Source organism: Amphiprion ocellaris, chromosome 6 (assembly GCF_022539595.1).
Source record: "Amphiprion ocellaris isolate individual 3 ecotype Okinawa chromosome 6, ASM2253959v1, whole genome shotgun sequence".
In the NCBI taxonomy this organism is placed as follows: Eukaryota; Metazoa; Chordata; class Actinopteri; family Pomacentridae; genus Amphiprion; species Amphiprion ocellaris.
Window position 1 is genome coordinate 4,296,188 of NC_072771.1, and position 23,881 is coordinate 4,320,068.

The following is a 23,881-nucleotide window of genomic DNA, read 5'->3' on the forward strand; positions in this document are numbered from 1 at the left end:
GGTAATAGCATTATATAGTTGCATGCAGGCCTAGCAGAGGTGTAGATTCAGTTTTAGATTCTGTATTTAGAGCAAATGCATGTAAAATCATGCAAGAAGCAGCCAGCCTTTATTTCTTTATAACATTACTAATCGATGCAACAAAGCCTCAGACAGAGGTGGCGTATTTTCCTTCAGCACTGGGTCCGTTTTCGCTCTAAAATATGAATAATGAGCTCAAACAGTCAAGAAAACAGTAATTCGACCCATACATATTCTAGTATATATTGAATTGTCGTCGGATGTCTGAACTTTGTGTGTTCTTGATATAAAAAGGTATCATTTAAACCTTAAATTGATGCACAAATTGGTGCATAAAAATTCCTGAAGTGTTTTCAGGCGAATGCATCTCCACCAGTATTCAAAGAAAACCAACTGCCATGAGGCCTATAGATTTGGTTGTTTTGTCTATTCAGACTTTTGGAACCAGGCTACACAGTTGTAAACAGGCTGTGTATCACTGTTGCAACATTTCAGTACTACTGTTGCTTTCTACAATATGTGAATATGGCATTAGACTGCAATTAAAGTTGCAAAAACATCATGGGCACAGCATGAAGTAGCTGAATGCAATCTCTACAGAGCTGTTTATTCAGTGGTAGACTCAGTATTCAGAACATGTGTATGTAAAATCCTGCATTAGCAGCTAACCTTTATTTCTAAAAAATGCTGTAACATTGCTAAAAGATGCAGCAAAGCCTCAGACAGGAGCAGGTCTTTGATTTACTCAAAAATATGAATTATGAGCTCAAACCCCCTAAATCTGTTGTGACAAATATAATTTAATCCACATATAGCTCCCCTTTATGATGAATTTCCACTTAGTTTATGAATTTAGTGTTTTCTTGACATAATTAAAGATGTTTCCTCCTTAAATTGATGCAGAAAACGCACAAATTGGTGCATATAAATTCACCAGCATCCAAGAAATTAAGTGTTTTCAGGTTACTGCATGACCACCTCCAAATAAAATCTACACCTGTGAGGCCTGCAGTGGGACATGGTTGGGGCTACAAGCTAAAACGCTAGGTAAGAAGACGAACAATAAGCACAAGTTTGCAGAAGAATGCTTGAAAGTTGGACCTACTATGTGCCAATCCACCACCTCAAGTCTACACTTTTACTTTTTGCCACGCTACATTAAGGGAACGTTAGTTTTTGTGGTGAATTTGATCAGGTATCATCTAATATTAACCCTCCTGTTGTCTTCATTTACGGGCACCAAAAAATATTGTTTCCTTGTCTGAAAAAAATGCAAAAATTCAGAAAAAAAAGCCCCCAGATTTCTGAAAATTTGCAAAACCCTCAGGACGAAAATTTCAATAATTCCTGAAAAGTTTTCCTTTAAAGTTTTATTTAAAAAAAAAAAAAAAAAATCCCTCAAATTTGGCAAGAAAAATCTTGTAAATATTTTCAAAAAAAATGAGAAAAGTCTTCCAAAAAAATATCCTAAAAATATCTAAAATGATTCCATATATGTCAGTAAAACTGATATTTTCTTTAAGAACATTCACATAAAAATCAACCAAAATCCAGTGAAATTTGCTGGATTTTGGTTGATTTTTATGTGAATGTTCTTAAAAAACATTTACAACATTTCTTTTTTTCCACCAAAAAATTTTCAAAAATCCTGTGCTGGACTGGATACCTGTCCAGGTGAACCCTGCCTACGTCCACAGTCATTGGATGAAGGGGTTTATCGATAATGGACTGATGGACACCTGGCACAAGGACTTTTCAAGTTTTATCTGGTGCAGTTGCCACCACCCAGCTCTGAGGATCTAAGGGGCCTGAAGTGGAGTCGGCCAGCCTGCTAGCATTAGCACAAGGATGCATGAAAAGCTAGCAATGCGTAGACATGACGTACAACACATGCCAGAAGTAGGATGGCATTTATATTTATGCAAGACCATGACCGTCTAAACAGTTAAGAGAACCTTGAAGTCAGCTCTGTGCTTAACAGGAAGCCAGAGCAGGAATGCTGCTCATGTAAGGATGTTCTTATGGTGGTTTGGTTCTTTCTCTGAGTACGAAAACAAGAAAACATCATTTGTATTTGAAATGATGAACCAAAATCCAGCAAATTTTGCTGGATTTCGGTTGATTTTTTTGTGTGAATGTTCTTAAAGAAAATATTAGATGTTTTACTGATATATATGTAATCACTTTAGATATTTTTAGGATTTTTTTTGGAAGATTTTTACTCATTTTTTGAAAATATTTACAAGAATTTCCTGCCAAATTTGGGGGATTTTTTTTTTTTTTAAATAAAAATTTTAAGGGAAATGTTTAAGGTATTATTGGAATTTTCTTCCTGAAAGTTTTGCAAATTTTCAGAAATTTGGGGAATTGTTTTGCTGAATTTTTACATTTTTTTTCAGACAAGGAAACAATATTTTTTGGTGCCGTAAATAAAGACAACAGGAGGGTCAAAGTTGTCATAACTAAAAAAGATTGATGCAAACTGTTTTGTTAAGCCTGTCCAGCCATTTTAAGTGGATAGGACATGATTTACAATCTTGAATTCTTAAGCTAACAAACTAATTTCATCAAGCTAGTGCAACTTTAATTAAATTTTAAACCAATTAACATAGAACTTTGATTCTAAATTACACACAGTATTATGATAATGCAATTTACTTACATTATTATGTCAACCCAACTCAACAAAATAATGTCTGCAACTTCAATATTTTACCTAAATCAACTTTTTGGGGGGGAATAATGCATGTAACTAAGCAGTGAGAACTGGTACAAGGTCAATAATCTCTAGAATGTTATATCTGAGAGAGAAACCCAACAAATCCAACAATTCTCTTTGGCGGCAGTGAGAAGAAAAAAATAACTTCTTACCAGGAAGGAACCTGCAGCAGAACCAGGCTCAGGGAGAGCAGTAGTCCACCTCGACTGGTCGGGGTGAGGGGAGACAGAAAAGAGAATATTCAGATATGCTAACATTAGCATCCGGCTAACGTTAAGACTTAAAATTAGTACAGCTAATGGAAGCTGAGCTCAGTTTGACAGTGTAGACCAGAGCTTTAAATGCTGCGATTTTGGTTAATGTTACTGACTTTGTAACTGCAGCAGTCATATTTCTCAGTGTCTCAGCTAAAGTTCTTTTGTTCCAGAAATGTTCTAAGGAAGTTCCACTAATGTTTTAAGTGGGAAGTTTTCATTTAGTTCCTCGAATAATCTTCGTAAAGGTAGGATAACTACAGATGTTCTCAAAATGTTTGGTGATGACGTTCTCCAAACTGAGAATGTTCTTCCTTTGTTATCACTGTAGAAACGTCTCATACAAGAACGTTCTATAATTAGTTTTCTTAACAAATAGGAAAAATGTTCTACATTTATTAAATCCCATTACAGGAATGTTTTAAAACGTTCTGTATGAAAACATTCTGTCAACTGAGGCCTCGATAATATCTGGAAAACACTTTTTGAATGTCAGTTTGAGAACAGTCTTCCACTGTTGTCATGGAATATTGTGAGACCGTTTTACATAGAATGTTCTATAGTGTGTTCTTTCAATAACGTCCTCAGAACATCACAGACAGAACGTTCCACCTTTGTTAATATATGGTTTTCTAAAGATCTTCTAAGGCCTCAATAACGTGGAAACTTTTTTTTGAATGTTGGTTTGAGAACATTCTTCCGTTGTTGTCATGAATCATAGTGAGAACATTTTGCAGGCAACGTTCTATAATGTGATCTTTCAACAACATCCTCAGAACACTGCAGCTAGAATGTTCCACCTTTGTTAATACATAGTTCTCTAAAGACCTTCTAACGCTTCGGTAGGATGTGGAAACTTTTTGTGAATGTTGGTTTGAGAACGCTTTTCCGTTGTTATCATGGAACATTGTGAGAATGTTTTACATTGAAGGTTCTATATTGTGTTCCCCAAGAACATCCCTAAAACAACCTCAGAACATCACAGCCAGAATGTTCCACCTTTGTTAATATATGGTTCTCTGAAGGTCTTCTATGGCCTCGGTAGCGTGGAAAACCTTCAGAGAACCATATATTAAGAAAGGTGGAACATTCTGGCAGCAATGTTCTGAGGATGTTTTAAGGATGTTGTTGGAGAGGGGGAACACAATGTAGAATGTTCTATGCAAAACAATCTAAGAGTGTTCCATGACAACAACAAAAGAACGTTCTCAAACCAACTTTCAAAAAAAGTTTCCACATGTTACTGAGGCCTTAGAAGATCGTTAGAGAACCATATATTAACAAAGGTGGAACATTCTGTCTGCAATGTTCTAAGGATATTTAAAGGATGTTGTTGAGGGAGCACATAATAGAACATTCTTCTGTAAAACATGTTCCACAATGTTCCACAAAAAACAATTAAGAACCTCAAATCAACATTCAAAAAAAGATTTCCAGATGTTCTCAAGTCCTCAGGAGATTTTTAGGAATTGTATGTAATGTGATATGACAACAAAGGTGGAACATTCTGGCTGTGATGCTCTGAGGGCGTTTATTGACATAAAACATTATAGAACATTCCACGTGAAACGTTCTCACAATGTTCCATGATAACAACAGAAGAACGTTCTCAAACCAACATTCAAAAAAAGTTTCCACATGTTCCCGAGGCCTTAGAAGATCTTTAGAGAACCATTTATTAACAAAGGTGGAACATTCTGTCTGCAATGTTCTGGGGGGATGTTATTGATGGAGCACGTAAGAGAACACTCACTATGTTCCATAAAAACAAAGGAAGAACCTCAAATCAACATTCAAAAAAAAGTTTGCCAGATGTTCTGAAGGCCTCAGATAACATAAATATCACAAATATATGTAATGCGATACGATAACAAAGGTGGAACATTCTGGCTGCAATGTTCTGACGATGTTTTGTTGAGGGAACACATTGTAGCAAAACATTCTCACAGTGTTCCATGACAACAAAGGAGGAATGTTCTCAAACCAACATTCATAAAATGCTTTCTGGATGGTTATCAAGGCCTTAGAAGATCTTTAGAGAACCATGTATTAACAAAGGTGGAACGTGTTACCGATCATAATCATTGTGAGAATGTTTTGCAGAGGAACGTTCTGTTATGTACTTCCTCTATAACATCCAACCAGAACATTACAGCAAGAATATTCCACCTTTGTGATCATATCACAGTACTGGAACGTTTTATTAAAATTATCTGAGACCTTGAAAATATCTGTAAAATATTCTTTAAACCTTATTTGGAGAACCTTTGTTATCGCCTGCGTTCCTCACATCCTCTGAATGTTGACAATAAAACATTATATTAACTTTATAGGAACATTACTGGAAATAAAAACATTCTAAACATTTTCTGTAAAGAATTATTAGAACTTGTAGGTAATGTTTTCAAACGTTGCGTGAACGTTCCTGCATTGTTTTCCACTCTGCCTGCTTTAAATCGCACCATTACTGCTAATAGAAGCCTTTGGGCTTCTGTTTTTATTGAAGAAAATGTTTATTATTTTAGTTTCGGACCTGAAAACCTTTAATCTCTTTATCTCGACAGTTTGAAGAAAACAAGATAGAAAACAGACAAAATGTGAACGAAGGGAGTCGAGTTCAGGAGGCGATCCAGCTGTCAGATGATCCAGATGTTGACACGTTGATCCCTCAGCTGTGATTTTCCATCTTTAAATACAAACTCGCATATAAACGCTTGCAGCAACAGCAGCAGCGTCACACACACTCTTCTTTAAACACTCACTCATGTTGCCTCTCATTTCTTACATTTCTTGCATGAGAGATATTTCAACTTATTTGCTGCTCGTCTTCTTCCTCAATATTGCAAAGAAAAAGCCTAATTTTAACATGAAATACAGTTTAAATCGAATTAAATTGAATTTTTTTGCATTAGAAATGTCTTTTTATTGCAAGATTAATTACAGAAAATAGAATTTCCTTCATTTCTGCTTGTTTTACTCTAATTTTTTGAATATATACTGACGTACGGCCCTTGATTTTTAACTAAGATCTGCACACAGATGCTTTTTTCTCCTAACTCAGCGACAATTATTCCACCAAATTCTATCTTGAATAAGTTATGAGAGTTTTTTTCCACAAACACACTCCGTTGGAGGCCAGAAACCGACAGCTCTCTGCAAACTGTGACAACTGTGTGTTTTATCCTTCGCGGGTTTGTATTGAATTTATTTTTCCTCCTCCTAAAAAAAAAATTTTTTTTGGTTGCACTCCTGATCGCTCAGTCGGGCGACAGGATGCTTCACTGATCTGTCCTCAAATTTATCTGTAGCACAAACTGCGACGCCATCTGCAAAATAAAAATCATTAGAACCTGACAGTATGGGAGGTAAAGTGTGTCTTAAGGTCCAGTTTAACCAAAAAAAGAGAGCAGATTCTCAGTGGAAATGCAGATTTTGACCCAAATACACAATTTTTTTATATTTTGTTTCAACTTTTTCATATTAAATTAAAATAATTCAGTGTGTTTTTATACTTTAAGCAATGAAAAGTGAAGCTGGGCTGATTTTTTAGCATCAAAATCACCTTCTGCTCAGCCTCGATCGAGTCGAGCATCATTTGCTCTGCAGCTAAAACTGAGCACTAAAAACACAAAATCATTATTCTGCTATTACTAAAGGCTGTTATACTTTTATTTTTAACATTCAGAAATCACCAAAAAGAACCAAAAAGAATAAGAAATATGTGAATTTGAAGATAAACCCACATTATTTCCCTTTTATTTCTGTCTCCTCTTCTTAGAAATCTGACAAATATGCTGAAATAATGCAGATTATTTCATTTTTCAGCTAATTTAAATTAAAGATACTCAAGAAAATAGGTTCAATATTGGTGCTTAGTGTAATATAATAACTGATTAATGTAATTTGGGGATAATTTAGCCTCTGCTTTGGCTTTTAGTGGCAGTGCAGTGATCAGAAAATTTACACTCTGGAGAAATGAGCAGCTCATCGTGCATTAATGCAAAAAGGTGAAAACTACATTAATTGTTCAAAACGTTGAGCAGTTTAACAGGATTAATAGATTGTTATAGATAAAAACATAGATTAAAAACCTATGTGAATAGCAGCAAAAAGAGACCTTAAAATGTTATTTCTGTTTCTGTCATAAATTTTTTGTAAATATTTACTAATAAATCATATTTTTTTTAGTCTTTAATGATAAATACATGTAATTTTAAAGAAATAAAGCATGAAAGTTAAAAAATATAATCCCCCACATTATGTATTAAGATTTGAATCTAATCTTAACTACATGACAGTGTGCAGAAAATGAAGAAAAAAAAACCCTCCTTGCATATTTTTCCTTTAAAAATAACTGTGAGCATCAGTGCAGGGCTTCACCTGCATGACCTGCAGCTTCCATCAAGAAACACCAGCCGTCCATTCAATGCAAATTATACACTGGCGCCCCCTAAATGAGCCTGAACACAGTACAGACAGCATCATCATCACCATCACCACCGGCAGCAGCAGCAGCAGCAGCACAGATCCGCTGTGAGATCACCGGGATGCCCAGCCGCTCTGTGGCCGCTCTGAGAGGCTCCTCGGGCGGCGTGGAGGAGGCAGGAGCGCCCGGTGGCTTCAGGTCCTGGATGTCCAAGAACAAAAAAGTTAAAGATTATCAGGATGTAATGGTGTGAGTGTGCATAAAGAAGACTGAGAGTCAAGTTAAGGTTCGAATAATGATAATAGTTGTTGTAATAATATATAAAAAGCTGCGTTTTCCCCCCCACTTAAATGTCACTTTATTCCAACAGCCACCAACTATTGTGATTAGAATTACAATAATAATGGGGGGGGGCGGGGGGGGGGGGGGGATGAGGATGGTGGGGGTCTTTATCCCCCTCCTTCGCCGCCATAAATCGCATCAAATGACAGTCGGTCAGTGAAGAGTTAAAGGGAGGAGACGGAGAGTGACACGCCTCATTGGGTAGATTATGTGCCGCAAACAAAAAGTGTGTGTCGGTGTGCCAGTCAGCCAGAGCACCGGGCCCCATCTGCACGCCTCTCTCTCTCTGTCTCTCTCTCTCTCCGGTTCTTGCCTTTATCCGCCAGCCTCTCTCCACCCCGCTCTTGAGTCTCTGCAGCAGCGGCAGCAGCGGCGGCGGCAGCATCACTTCCAGCTCACCGGGGGGGAAATGTACTGATCACCAAACGGAGGCGAACACCGGGAGCGCATCAGCCCGTCCATCTTCCGTCACCTTCCCGCATCAGCAACCCCCAGCTCGGTCCGCTTTCTTTTCCGGGTGGCTTTTCTCTTTCCCCCCCTTTTTTAAATTGGTGGTTTTGATTCGCTGCGTCGCTCTCAAGTCAAGTCGCTTGTGGATTATTGTTCCTCCTCATCGACGGAAAGGTAGGTTTATGGGATGTGGTTTGGATAGTTGGTTGCGCGTCCTGCAGGTGCAAAAAAAAAAAAAAAAAAAAAAAGCGTAAAAGCAAAACAACAAAACGCAGATGCTCCGGCCGGTCAGAGCGCTGATTTAGGACAGTTTAGTGCGCGGCTCGGCTGCAGCAGATGGGTTCCTGCTCAGCCTCCCGCCCGCAGCGGCTCCGAACGGGAGGGCGGCCGCTGTCCTCCGGTTTGTGAATGTGCAGAACACCTTTTTAAAAGCCTGGCCGCGTGGGTTTTTGTGCAGGAGGCGATGCGTCGGGAGCCGCTTTTGGAGAGGCACCGTGCGTAAAAATAAAATGAAATTTACAAAAGCTGCAAAAGCTGCAAAAATCCTGTATTAAATCAGATTTTTACGCAGCAAATCAAAGAGAAAAGGCGCTTTTTTGGAGTGTGTGCATCCACAAACCAACAGCAGATACCGGAAACGAACAGCTCATCTGCTCCCGCTATTAGTCACCGTTAGGATGCAGTTCTTTAGTCCGGAATTTGATCACTTGGAGATGCGCAAAAGCCGGGTCGCTTCCTGATTGTGCGCAAATTTATAGCCAGAACTCTGGATTTCTTTATTATATTTGACTTTTCGAATTAATAAGTGACTTTTTTGGGCATCTGGTTAGAATTTATCCACTATTACGCATTAAAATGTGGCTAAAATTGCGCAAAACGCTGCTTTAGGCCCATTAGAGTTGTGTTTTATCACTTTATTGTGACAAATATTTTCAATGCAGGTTAGAATTAAATTATCTTAAATCACCTTATAGGAAATAAAGCAATTATACTCCATTTTTTCCTCATTGGATCCTCTTATTTCCCGTTTTTCCACGGTGCCATCGTGCGTAATTTACGGCTCCACAGCTGCATCAGGTGCAGGTTTCTCCGCGCCACACTTTTGCGGCGCATTTAACGCCAGATCCGGGAGGGGAGGAGAAGGAGGGAGCCGCCTAAACACACACATTCAGAGGTTAGAAAAGGGAGAAAAGAAATAATTAACTGGTCGTGCTGCTTTAATTACAGTCTCAGAGGGGAAAGTGGTGGATTATGGTAATGAGGCGACATACGCTGCCGCTTGTAGGAAGGAGAGAAAGGTTGGCTGACATGGAATCACTGACATTGACATTCCACTTGAAACCCATTGGACATGCTCTCTGCTCTGGACATGCAGCGGCTCCAACTGAGAGACGCTTTTTATTCTGTTTTTTTTTTTTTGTTGTTGTTGCACAAAATAAAAAGACCATTTAGTGCATCTGGGAAACAATTTTACGCAAAACCCCATAAATTCTTCATTTTGGAGATGCGTAATATTAATAAGAACTCAGAATAACAATAAAACACTTAGATTAATGCAAAAAATACGCATGGTGCAGGAATATTATAGGAATATTCAGCTTTGAATGGCGCCCGTAGAGGCCTACAAATGCTAATATTAATATCAGTACTATCAAACGTACAAATATCCATAATATTAATGAAAACAGACAGGCCGATTGCATCATAATAAACCATTTATTAAGTTAATTCATTAAACTTAAATTATTTTTTCACGTTTAGTGCTCTAATAATTTCAGCCTAACACTGCCACTGCTGCTAATAATATTAATAATAATAAATATAATTGTATTATATATTATATTATTAATTCTAACAACATATAAGGTATTAATAATATTATTAATAGGATAAATTAGGATTATTATTTGCTCTGTGTTTGATCAGATGGGATTTTCTTTATTTTTTAGTTGTTTTATAATTTACAAAATTGGGATTTTTTTTTAATTTTTATTTTTTTACCATTAATAAGCTGAAAGTGATTAATTAGTAATTCAAAGCAGGGGGGAAAAAAGAATCGGGCCCCTAAACGACGCCCTTGACAGCTGCTTTCTCCAATCTGTCTCCGAGGAGATTTATTCCAGCAGCAGGAACCAAACACGCACGTTTACGCAAATTTATGGCTCATTTTTGGTTCATAAAAATCCCCAAAAAGCCAGAAAAGACGCTCAGTTTTACGCTTTGGGTGCAGCAGGGTTGATTTTCCTCTATTTCCAGCGGTGTTGGAGGTGATTTTTTTGTTCTTTGCGCAGTGTTTTTACGCCTTTTTCTTTTCGTCTTCCCGCAGTGAGAAATGGAGGAGTCCAGCTCTCAGAAGTTGGTGTGGGATGGGGACGCCAAAGCGGTGCAGCAGTGTCTCACCGACATCTTCACCAGCGTCTACACGACGTGCGACATCCCGGAAAACGCCATCTTCGGGCCCTGCGTGCTGAGCCACACGTCGCTGTACGACAGCATCGCCTTCATCGCGCTCAAATCCACCGACAAACGCACAGCACCGTACATCTTCAGGGTAAGAGCGCGTTATTTTCACCGTTTATCACACATTTCCTTTAATTCATCCCCTCTTACATGTGCTTTTTCATTTTGAAACGCATCCACTTTGTAATATTTCATTTTAAATCTAAATTTTGCATCCAAAAAGGCCGAAAACACACCATTTCTGTGCGTTTCTGACTGTGCAGCTGCAAACATATGACCACAAATTTAGAATTACTTGCCTTTTTTTTGCACAGAATAAAAAAATTCTCATGCATAACAAGGAAAACCTCAATAATATTATGTTAGCAGCTTTCTGCAATCCCCTAATGAAGCTGAATAATCCTTTATTAAGCCCTTTCAATTTATTTTAGTCATTTCTGCAGGAAAGAAAATAAATGCTTGCAATTGCAATGAGTGAGAGTGTATTTATTTTGAATTTGGCTTTGGATCCCTCATTAAATATGTCCTATTGCCTTTTTCTGGAATGCATATTTGTTCTGCAGGGATTTGGTGCATGCTTTTCACCTCCTTTTGCAGCATTTTTATTTCTGTCACCTGCAAAATAAGACTTTAAAGCAGAATATTAGCCTGGAAATTCTGCTTTTAAATTGAAATTCAGCCACTTAAAAACACAAAAACACTTCTTTAACTTCGGACTACGAATTCCTTCATTTGGTCTGTTTTCTCTCTTGTACAGAAGGTCATGTTTTGTGTGCGTTTTGACCAGATGTATTGACTGTAATTGTGCATTTGTACGTCCTGCAGGTGGACACGTCAGCGGCCAACAGCACCTCGGAGGGCCTGATGTGGCTCCGGCTGGTCCAGTCGGCCCGGGACAAGGAGGAGCAGAACCTGGAGGCCTATGTGAAGAACGGCCAGCTCTTCTACCGCTCGCTGCGTCGCATCGAGAAGGACGAGGAGCTGTTGGTTTGGTACGGAAAAGACCTCGTCGACCTGCTGCTGCTCAGCTCCAGCAGAGCGCCGACCAAGAGCAAAGGTAAGACCGCACTTCTGGACAAACCGGGAAGAACCCTGAACTCAAATTTATTGCAGAATTCATGAAAAACACAAGATTTTTGTGGTATTCTTAGACAACGCCCTTTAGCAAGGTATTCTGAGTTGGTTTTTGGTTTCTCCTCCTCAGGTTCGTCCCACCATTCCTGTCCAGACTGCAGCCAGCGGTTCCAGTTCGAGTTCCCCTTCCTGGCCCACCTCCGGTTTCGTTGCACCAAAAGACTGCAGGGCATCACTGGCGCCGACGACGAGCCGAGCAAAGAGAGCAGCACAGAGCGACCGAACACCACCCCGACCAGGACCAGCCCCAAGCTGGGCCGCTCCGAAGGCTTCAGCAGTCCTCAGGACACCAACAAACCCGCCACGGACTTTCACAACCTCGCCCGGGACCTAGAGAACAACCGGACCAGTCCGCCCAGCGACAAGGAGGCCGAGATCTGCAGCGAGAGCTCAGGGAAGAGGAAGTTCTCAGAGATAGAGGACAGAGAGTGCCGAGCACCGAGCCTCCTGCAGTCCAAGTCGAAAGACGAGCTCGCGACATCGGCGCAGAACTACCGGGGAGTGTACGGCCTGGAGGAGAACCACCGGTCCTTCTCGCCACCGGGCTCCACGGAACATGGTGAGGCCAAACGCAGCGCCTTCACCGAGGTCAAAAAGTCGAGCCAGAACCTCAAACACCACGGCGGCAGCAAAAACCTCCACAGTTCCAACTCCGAGAACAAAGACGGAGGCCGCCCGAGCAGCAACCCGTCGGAGAAGCACCTGAACATCCGGCAGGTTCTGTCGGAGACCCAGCCGCCACAGACCTCGCCTATGGGCAGCGCCTTCACCTCTGTGGGCCAGCAGGGTAGCGGCGGTGGCGGCGAGAGGAAGAGCGCCTTCAGCCAGCCGTCACGCTCCTTCTCCCAGGTGTCGCCGCTGGTGATGCCGCCCAAGCTGCTGGACTGCCACCCGGCCGTGGGCGACACCATCTCCTCCAACAGACTCTACCAGGCCGACCACCTCGCCGCCAAGCTGCAGGGCGCCGAGCTGGGCGCCAACTGCCCGGTGCCGGGCGGCATGGCCAAGCAGAACCCCTTCGTCTACGCCACCGCCTTCTGGCCCAAGAGCTCGGGGCCCATCCAGCTCCAGATGCCGTCGGCGCTCACCCTGCTGCCGCCCTCCTTCACCTCGCTGTGTCTGCCGGCTCAGAACTGGTGCGCCAAGTGCAACGCCTCCTTCCGCATGACCTCGGACTTGGTTTACCACATGCGGTCCCACCACAAAAAGGAGTACGCCATGGAGCCTCTGGTCAAGCGGCGGCGCGAGGAGAAACTCAAGTGCCCCATATGCAACGAGTCCTTCCGGGAGCGGCATCACCTGTCACGTCACATGACCTCCCATAACTGACTCGTACTAACTCCACACTGGAAGGACTCGAATTTAAGGAGGTTTTTTGCCTGGATTTAAACACTCCCACCGGAGATCGGCCACTTAAAAACACTAAAACACCCCCTTGCACTTGTTTTCACTTTGGACTACTGAATTCCTTTTTTCTCAGTCTGTTTTCTCCCCCCTGTACAAAATGTCACGTTTTTGGGTGTATGCAAAATGCGTTTTGACTTCGAAAACGAATCTATTTATTGAAGCACTTAAAAAGTTTGAGAATAAGGGAAGATTTAAATATGTGTAAATGTACAGTAAGTTGTATTTTATATCATATAAATACAAATATAGAGAAGAATTACAAAAATGTAGTCACACGTCATGGTTTACAACGCGGCAAGGCAAGTTTTTCTCATGTCTACGGTGAACACGGACACAAATTTGGGGGATATTATGTCAGACTATATTTCAGAGTGCATGTAATATGAAATAATATTGATTTAAGATGCAGTCTATACATTACGGTGTACATAATTTGTTTAATTTGAAATACAAAGTGTAATATTTTGTGTCAGTGGGGAATAGTTTCAGTGTTTCTTCCTTTTGCGGAAATTTACTACTTGATAGTTTATCTAATCATGTTGAATGCATTGACAATAAAATAGCTTTATTTTCAACTGTGGCCTTCCTGGACTTCTTTTTTATTTTTTTTGCAACAGAAATATAAAAAAATAATAATAAAAATTACAGAAACTATTGTTGTGCATTTTGCATCGAGGAAAGAGGATCTGAATTTTTTTGTAATTATTATTACTTATCATCATTATTAAGGGGCACAAAACCCAAATATCTGATTTATATTCCAGCCTACCTAATTATTATTAAGTATAGATTTTATCTGCACTTTCTTATGTATAATACAGTATAAAAATACAGTATTCACATTGTGTATATGCCTCCATTCCCAAGAAATAATACATGAAAATTGTATTTTATTAGATAATTTCTTATATTATTCAATTATTCTAGTTACTATGGATTGCATCCTGCTGTGTTCTATTTTCAAAATAGAGCACACACTTTGACGGTTACCATTTATTATTATTATTATGATTATTATGATTACTGAGACAGACTTAATTTAAATTTAAGCGGATTAATTCCTGACGCTGACTTTTCATTTATTTTTTTCTAAATGGTCGCTTAAATTTGACTATTACGAAAAAAAAAAAAACAACTTTCTCTGCGTGCAAATTCAGTTTATTTCACGCAGTTTTACATTTAATAACCAAAATTCGCTCCTGTATTTATCGGACAAGTTTCAAAAAAGACGAATATTTAATTGATCATTTGATCCGAATTTTTCATTTCGGTGCAGAAAACGCAGAAACGACTGTCGGCTTCTCTTCATGACGCATAAATGTTGGTTTTCTTTTAATATTATTATTAATATTACGCGTCGGCATCGCGGATGTAATTATAATAAACATAATAAATGAGTTTTAATTCGCAGGAAAACACTCAGAGGTGTTGATTTCACGCAGGAAAGCTGTTGGTGCGGCTACAGAGAAGCCAGCTGGTTGGAAAGATATTTATTTCTATTTTTTAATAAGTAAATAAATAAATACCTGAACAACTCGCAGTGAGGACAGAGAACCGTCTGAGCTGGAAAACATTAAAACACATTAAATCTGTGACCTGAATGTGTTGAAATGAAACAGTCAGTTTGTGTGTAAACATCAAAAACACTGATCAAAACATGGATTCATCTCCTAATCAATAATCAATATTTACTCATAACTGCATGACTGTACATGTAGATATATTAGAAACAGATAAATTAATACCGAGTCAGGAACGTTTCAGGACAGAAACCGGACAGGAAACGTGGAAAATGATTCAAGGGCGCCATCAAGCGGTCAGCATCGGAACTGCAACACATTTAAATAAAAGCTCGCTGAGTTTTTCTGAGGTCTATTTGAATAAACAGCCAAAAATAACACACAAAAACAGACTTCAGTGTATAAATAATATATAAATGTGTACAAATTTTCCTTTAGTGAGGCATCAGAATCATCATTTGGTTCATGCAAACAGTTAATTCATACCAATTTACAACCTCTACAGGCACTAAAATACAAATAAATGTTTAAACAAATTCTAAAATATTAATAAATTAGCAGAACAGGAGCCTCTTTAGTGGATTCTGATTAGAACTGAGTGCACAGATGTGAAAATTTCTGGCTCTGTTCTCACATCTGCAGCTGATGATCATGGGTATTGTAATTCTTTCTACAAAATAATATTTAAAAAACCCTATTTTTGCTGATTTTCTATAGACCTTTAAGGTAAAAGAAATGTAATTTTGATGTGTGTTGTTGACATAGTATGTACTGTGTGTAATATAGACTCAAATTTCAGTATTAGTTGGTTAAAAACTAAATTCAAGCTGAGGTAACAGCATGAAATCGGCTTGATAACTAGTTTTTCTTCACCTTGAGGTCGAGACAACTTACTTTTTTATATTTACCACTACACGAAAAACTAAAAAGCACTGAAAAACTGCCTTAACTGAACATCAGCTTAAACTCTTGTGTTCAAAATTATGGTAATTAAGTGCATAATACCTCAAGATTCCTTTGAAATATTACGGAAGTACAACTTGGAGCAACTTAATTTTTGTGAGGAATCAATTCTACGAAGGTATTTGATTAAATTTGTAGAGGAAAAGTTCATTCCTGGCTGTTGGCTGAACATAATTTCAGTAAAAGTTGATTTTTGAGGTGCAAAAGTGTAAATAATTAAAACTGATGAAGTTTTTCAGAGACTCTTGTGTTTCTCTATGTAGGGAAACATTTTCTGATTAACAATGAAAATAAATAATTTGTTTAAAGAATTCCTGTAATAATTTTTAATAGAGTTTAGAGCATTTTAATGTGTATTCATTATATATGATAAATAATTTGATTATAAACTGTCCCCTGACCTAAAGACATTCTGTAAAAGCAACACTAAATTACCAAACTTGAGAATAAATGTGGAGTCAAATACAAAAACAACATTTTACTTAAAATGAAAGTAAGTAAAGCTAGAATCAGACTAGAACGGAACAATAAGAAGTAATACTGGCAATGAGTCTGAAATAGTTTAAACATAAAAATGAATTATTACACCTGAAAATGTAACAAAGCATGGAATAACAACTGTAGATGTTTAATCTAAAATAAATACTGCATTGTTGCATCCTCATATGAAAAAAATCTGCAAAAGTATTCATATTTAGAATATTTAAAGATTATTAGGATGTTAAAATGAGGTCAAACGTCCAAAAAAGGTAGAAAAACCCCAGTTTAAAACAATAATCAAGATATTTATGAGCTGAGAAACCTAAATACTGCACATGAAATAACAACTGTAGATGTTTAATTTCAAAAATACTGCATGTTTTCTGCATTCCTCAGATGAGAATTACATGAAAAAGAACTCATATTTAGACTTTTTAAAGATTATTAGGATCTTAAAATGGAATCAAATGTCCAAAAAAGGTAGAAAAACACAGTTTTAAAGGGATAATCAAGACATTTAGGACCTGAAAATCTAAATTGCACATGAAATTGCAACAGGAATAGCAATTATAGACGTTTAATCTCAAAATACTGCATAGTTGCATCAGTTCGGTGACTCCCTAGATGCAAATAATATACAAAAGCACTTGTATTTAGACTTTTTAAAGATTATTAGAATGTTAAAATGAGGTCAGATGTCAAATGAAGGCAAACAAACCCAGGTTTAAAGGAATAATCAAGACATTTAGGACCTGAAAAATGAAATATTGCACACGAAACTGTAACATGAAATGACCTCAGATGAAAGTAGTATGAAAAAGTGTTCGTACTCAGACTTTTCTAAGATTATTGGGTTCTTACATTAGGTCAGATGTCCAAAAAAGGGGTATAAAAGAATAATTAATGGAATAATGAACACATTTAAGAGCTGAAAAATGAAATATTGCACCCGACACTGAAACTGATACTGCACAAACTACTGAGAAAACTAATATTGCTACTAAAACTGACATTATTACTCAGATTTAAGTGCATTTTACTCACCTTTGATGACTGATTTTGCAACAAATCTGCATATTTATGTCTATATTTTAGAGGTTAAAAGGCCAAACTGCGTCTTTTTCTGGCGTCTGGCTGCACGGATGCCTTTAACTTGTTGCAGAAGGCGGCGAGGACGTGGTGAGACGTTGCAGCAGGAGACAGAAGCCACATGAAGCAGGCCTGAGAGGATGATAAATTACAGCAGATCTGGTCTCACATCAACACACCTCCCATGCCGGCGATCCACAGACCCTGGGCTGATATTCGGTTGCCCTCCTCATGCCTCGCTGCTGGTGTCATCGTCCCTTTTGTGCAGCCGACACATTTGTCACGGCGTCACTCAGCGGCTCAGGGACAGTTTATGGGCTCTGAGCTTCACTTCCACCCGGTCCAGCAGCATTTCTACATCTCAGCTGCTTCAGCCGAGCAGGAAGCAGGTAGAGGAGCTTCGTCTGGACGCCAGCTACAGATCTTTTTTAGGTTTTTGGTTTGAGCTCAAGAATCACCTCAGCAGCTCTGATACTTTATCTGAGGTCCAAACACACTCTGGAAACTGAGTGGACACCAGATAGGAGCTGACAGAAGACGTCTGCTCACGGAAACGGAGAAAAAATAGAGAAAATATTTGTTTTTGATGCTTAAACCTCCTGTTGTCTTCGTTTACGGGCACCAAAAAAAATTGTTTCCTTGTCTGAAAAAATCCAAAAATTCTGCAACAAAATTCCCCAAATTTCAGAAAATTTGCAAAACCTTCAGGAAGAAAATTCCAATAATTCCTTAAAAGTTTCCCTTAAAAGTTTTATTTTTTAAAAACATCCCCCAAATTTGGCAGGAAAATTCTTTTAAATATTTTCAAAAAATGAGGAAAAATCTTCCAAAAAATCCTAAAAATATCTAAAGTGATTACATATATATCAGTAAAAATGTCTAATATTCTCTTAAGAACATTCACAAAAAAATCAACCAAAGTCCAGCGAAATTTGCTGGATTTTGGTTGATTTTTTTGTGAATGTTCTTAAAAAACATTTTGAACATTTCTTTTTTTTCCCACCAAAAAATGTTTGAAATTTTCCCAAAAATTTTGAAAATGTGGACATCAGAAGTTTCACTGTGAAATTTATTTTTTTCCCCACATTTTCAAACTTTAAAACGGGTCAATTTTGACCTGCAGGACGACACGAGGGTTAAAGATGCTCAGAATGCAGCAAAATCTCCTGTATTTTACCATATTTTTACAGTAAATAGTAATAATTGTACAATTGATTACAAACTCTACAGTAGAACATGGAGTTTGAAGTTGAATACTTTACACTTTCTAATAATATACTGTAACTGTAATCCACTGTAATGTGGAAATGACATTTCCTGATTTGAAAATGTATAAAATCTGCTGTAAATTGCAGATATATACCATAAATAACCATCTAAGATCTAGAACTAGAACCTAATGGAAGTATTTCCTGTTTGCATAAAGTAAAAAGTGGCATCAAATACACTGTAAAAACTGAAAAAAATATTTATTTTTATTTCTGAATAATTTCTTGTTTTGTTAAATTACAAATATAAAGTAAAATCACACACACATATATATATATATGTGTGTGTGTGTGTGTGTGTGTGTGTGTGTGTGTACATATGTATGTATTTATTAGCTGTATTTAAATCAGCAAAGAAAATTATTATATTACAGAAATTTTCTGTTATTGAAAATTCTGTATATTAAAATGTAAAAAATGTTTCTACAACTGTTTTTTTAACAGATTTTCCCTGTTTTGTTAAATTACAAATAATATCTAGTTAAATCACAGGAAAAAAGTAGTAATTTACATGTTAATTTCTTTTTATTTTTTTATTTTTTAAAGGTAAAAATTACAATTAATGTCAAAAACACAAATCTGTATTTTAACAAATAATAATCTGGTCTTTTACAATGTTTAGCCTTAAAAATTTCACAATTTTTTCCCCCCACTGTATTTAAATTAATGAAAAAACAAACAAACAAAAAAACATGTATCTGTAAAATAATGAGTTTTTTTGCTAATTAAAATACAGTAAAAAAAAACAAAAAAACAGCATCGTTTTATGGTCACACATTGCAGAAAACAATGAGTGATACAGAATTTGTGTGCTACATAGTCATAAGAATCAATAACGGCTGTAATTTTTCACATTTATGCATATTTTACTGCATAAATCCCAGAAAATGAAGAGAAATGTGTTTTTATTGGTTGAACCAGGTTAGAGTTTGCTGTTTTCTTTAGGATTTCTTTAGTTATTTATAAAAAATAGTTGACTTGAGGCCTTTTGCATTAAACTGTGGTGGTTTTAGTCGAGGCTGCAGCTGTGTGAACTGGACTGTATATAGCCAAGGAAACAGGTGGAACCCGACCTCCGAGTGTTCACCTTCAGCACGATGTGAGGAATCCAGGACGTAGACGGGTCCTGAAGACAGGTAGAGTCTGGGAGAGGCATGTTGGACGCTGTGGATCCTCTCACAGGGACCTGATGTGTAAATTTGTCCCTGTCAGCGGCCCTCAGATCGAGCACATTGTGGGTCAGAAATAGTGGCCAAGAGATGCTGCTGCTGTTTGAGTATATTTAGATCCTCAAAAAATAATGACGTGACAGCGAAGTCCTAATCAGTCGGCAGCAGGAGGAGCCGGCCCCGAGTAAACCCTGGATCAGGTTATAGTGAGCAGCACTGATCTGAACTTTAACAGCCTCGTTTGGTGTCTGAAGAAAAGAAAAGCTGCAGGGAAACAGTTAGTGGATTCTACACTGTAGAAAACTAAAAGTTCCATTCAAATATGGTGAAAATCAGGCAGCAAGGTGCCTGAAAGTACACAATAAAAAGGAGCTTCCACGTAAATATGATATAAATGGTGTGTAATTTTATGGTCACACATTTTTTTAAAAAAAATCCACAAAAAATATGATTTAAATATTGTAAAGCTGTGTAATTTTAGGGTTACATCTTCAAAAACAAACAAACAAAAGCATAAATAATAAATATGATTTAAATACTTTAAAACGGTGCAATTTTACGGTCAGACATTTTTTTAAAAAATCCTTGCTAAATATGATTTAAATATTGTAAAACAGTGTAATTTCATGTCCACATGGTAAAAAAAAAAAAAAAAAAAAACATCTGTAAAGATACAGATTTTTGATGGTGACATTTTCAGCTTTGACCTTTTTCTTTTTTTCTTTTTTTTCTTTTTTCTTTTTTTACAGTTATCATCTAAATTAGTAGTTTTTTGTCTGTGATTTTACTAGATCTCTGTAGTTTAACAAAACCAATAAAATAACAGTAAAAAACAAAAACAGAACTATTTTTCAGTCAAATAACAGTAAAGTTCTGTAAAATAATGATCAGCTCTTTATGATCTAAATACAGAAAAAAAAGTGTTATTTTACAGTCCAACTTTGAAAAATAAGATTTTGATGTGGAAATTATTTACAGTTTTGGGTAGTTTCTTTCTTCTTCTTCTTCTTCTTTTTTTGTTTTTAAATACTATGTTTTCTTTGATTTTACAATATACTGTCAGTAATTTATCAAATTTGGAAAAATCTGTAAAATAACTGTTAAATGGTCATTTTATATTCCTTATTGTACAAATATTTCTGTCAAATATCAGCAAATATTTGTAAAATAGTGATTTTTTTGCTAATTTAAATACAGAAAAAATAGCATCGTTTTATGGCCACACATTGCAAAAACAAAAAATAATTTATTTGTAAAATTATAATGTTTTGATGTGGACATTATTTACAGTTTTGGCCTGTTCCTCAAACACTTCATTTATATATTAATGTTTTTTTCTGTAATTTTACTAGGCATTACCTGCAATTTAGCAAAACTGCGAAAACCTGCAAATAATAGTAATTTGTTTAAAATTAGAGTAAAAAAGGTTGTTTTTTACAGCGAAGTTTTAGATTAAAAATTTTTTTAAAAATATGAAAACACTGTTTTTCCTTTGATTTTACAAGATATTAAAAACTTGCGAAAATCTGTAAAATAATTGTTTAAAATTGGTATTTTTTCAGTCCTTAATGTACATTTTTTCTTTAAAATCACAGCAAATATCTGTAATTTTTTTGGCTAATTTAAATACAGTAAAAAACATCGTTTTATGATCACACACAAAAAAAACAAACCATTATTTGTAAAAATATAGATTTTTGATGTGAACATTATTTACAGTTTTGGCCAGATTTTTTAAAATATTTTTTTGAATTTTTTTTAATTTCACAAGATATTAAAAAATTATTAAATTTGGGACAATCTATAAAATGGTACTTTTTCAGTCCTTAATATACAACAAATATCTGTAAAATAGTGTTTTGTTGCTAATTTAAATACAGTAAATACTTTATGGCCATATATTACAAAACCCCCCGAAATTATTATTTATAAAAATACTAATTTTTGATGTGGACGTTAATTACAGTTGTGACTTGTTTTTCATCCAGTTAATTTAGAAATTAATTTTTTTTCTGTAATTTTACTAGGTATTACTTGTTATTTAGCATAACAAACTGTGAAAATCTGTAAAATAACAGCAATTTGTTTAAAAATTACAGTTAAAAAATGTTAATTTGTAAAGATTAAACTGAACATGCAGAATATTAAAGTTTATGACGTGGAGCATTTAAGCAAATTCATTTAAACCTCACTTACAGATTCAACAAAAAAAAATACAACAAATGCATGTTTGCTCATATCAGATAATAACACAAAAAAACTCCACATTCATGTTGAAACTTGAACTTGTCTTAAGAAACTGTCTCATTTTACATATAAGATTGTGTTCTATATTGATGTTTTTATTATGTATTTTAAGGTAAAACTGAAATTTTTAAAAGTTCCCTTGTGTAGTTCGGCTAATTTGGACTAAATCTATCAATAAAAGCTCAATAAATTAATTAAAAGGTGCATTTTTGTGGTCAGACATGTCATTTCTAGCGTATTATTTGGGTGTTTTCTTCCAGCAGCGGTTCTGTGTGTATTTTAAACCGGCTGCTTGCTGTTTGACATCATGATGAAGCGACCGAGGCTTCGTGCTGCTGCACATCTGAACGTGGTCGTATTACTTTGTTTGACATTCTGCTGCCGAGCCCCTCCTGCTCCCAGCGTTTGAAGTACATCTCCATAACGGTCGACGGTTTTCTTGGAGGCCACGTCGGCATGTTGTCCCCCCTCCTCCAGCACCACTAGGCCTGAAAGTCAACCCAGCTTTATCAGTAATGAGCCGAGTGCTGACGGCTCGGGTGGAGAGTTGGACGGTCGTGTGCCCGCCGTCTTTCCGGACTAAAACTGAACTGTTGCTTATTTACAACCGTCTACTTTAAACTCACGGCTCCGTCAGTGTCAGAGAAATGAAATGAAGCTGCAACATGAGTCCTCCCTAAACAAATTTCCCCCAGAGAAGGACATATGTAGCTGTAACCTCAAAATTAGCCCATAATATAAGGTTTTTAATGACACTGGCAAGAGTTTAACTGTATGTTTTCTCAGTGTTTTGAACTACTGGGCAGTTTAAAGTGTTTTTCTGTACAAAATTGAATAAAAAATCTATATTTTAAGTGTAAAATTCGTCAAAAATTGTCCAATAGAGTAGAGAAAACTGGTAAAACAGAAGAAGAAATTGTCTCTAAAGGGTAAAAAAGTGTAAATTGGCAGCTACTGAGCAATTTAAAGTGTTATTCTGTGTAAAATTTAACAAATAATCTACATTTTAAGTGTAAAATATGTTTGAAATTGTCAAATACAGCCAAGAAAATTTGTAAAGTAGAAGAAAAAGTACCGCAAAATTGTCCTTGAAGAGCAAAGTTTACAATGGGAACTCCAAATCACATGGACAAACAGTTTTTAATAAAATTAGCATGAGTGCAAATGTATTTTTTCTCAATGTTTTGTCACTACTGGGCAGTTTAAAGGCATGAAACTGAACACATTTTGACAGAAATTGTCAAATACAGCTGAGAAAATTGGTAAAGTAGAAGAAAAAGTACTGCAAAAGTGTCCCTAAAGAGTAAAAAAGTTAAAATTGGCAGCTACAGTGAGTTAATATGAGAAAATAAATCAGTATACACACTATAGACTACTATATACTACCCCAGAGTCACTGTAGTTTGGGCATAAAGCAAAATATGAACTTAAAAAAGCTGCAACATGAGTCCTCCTTTAACAAATTTACCTCAGAGGACATATGTAGCTGTAACCTCATAATTATCCCATAAAATAAACTTTTTAGTGACACTGGCATGAGTTTAAATAGTTTTTGCTCAGTGTTTTGCTCATAAAATTGAACATATAACCTACCTACAGTACCTTCTATAGGGGTTATGAGGGTTCTGGACAACAGGCAGAAGGTGGGAAACAAGCAGTCCATCATGGATCTAACACAAAGAAACAGAAAACCATGTACACTCATCGCTACAACCAACTTAGTGCAGGAGGAAGTTAGACAAAATAAAAAGAATATGCAAACCCAACAGGTTGAAACCCAAAACGTCTTGCTGTGATGCAACACTGCACCCCTATGTAACCCCAAATCTCTGCTCTGTAGCAAAAATCCCAAACTTTTTGTGTATTAATGTAACAGGTTGTGCTTTCAACAACTGTCACACCATAAAACCTTGCATGTTGCTCAAACTAGAC

The 23,881-nt window shown here is 36.8% G+C and overlaps 1 protein-coding gene across 1 annotated transcript; it reads left to right on the forward strand.

Annotated features, from left to right (window-relative positions):
• The first annotated feature begins 8,244 nt into the window (after positions 1–8,244).
• prdm8b (PR domain containing 8b) lies at positions 8,245–13,788 on the forward strand. The gene is made up of 4 exons (XM_023266030.3): positions 8,245–8,386; positions 10,539–10,763; positions 11,498–11,729; positions 11,877–13,788. The coding sequence occupies exons 2-4, from the start codon at positions 10,545–10,547 to the stop codon at positions 13,133–13,135; spliced, it is 1,710 nt and encodes a 569-aa protein (XP_023121798.1). The 5' UTR covers positions 8,245–8,386; positions 10,539–10,544; the 3' UTR covers positions 13,136–13,788.
• Positions 13,789–23,881: the final 10,093 nt, after the last annotated feature.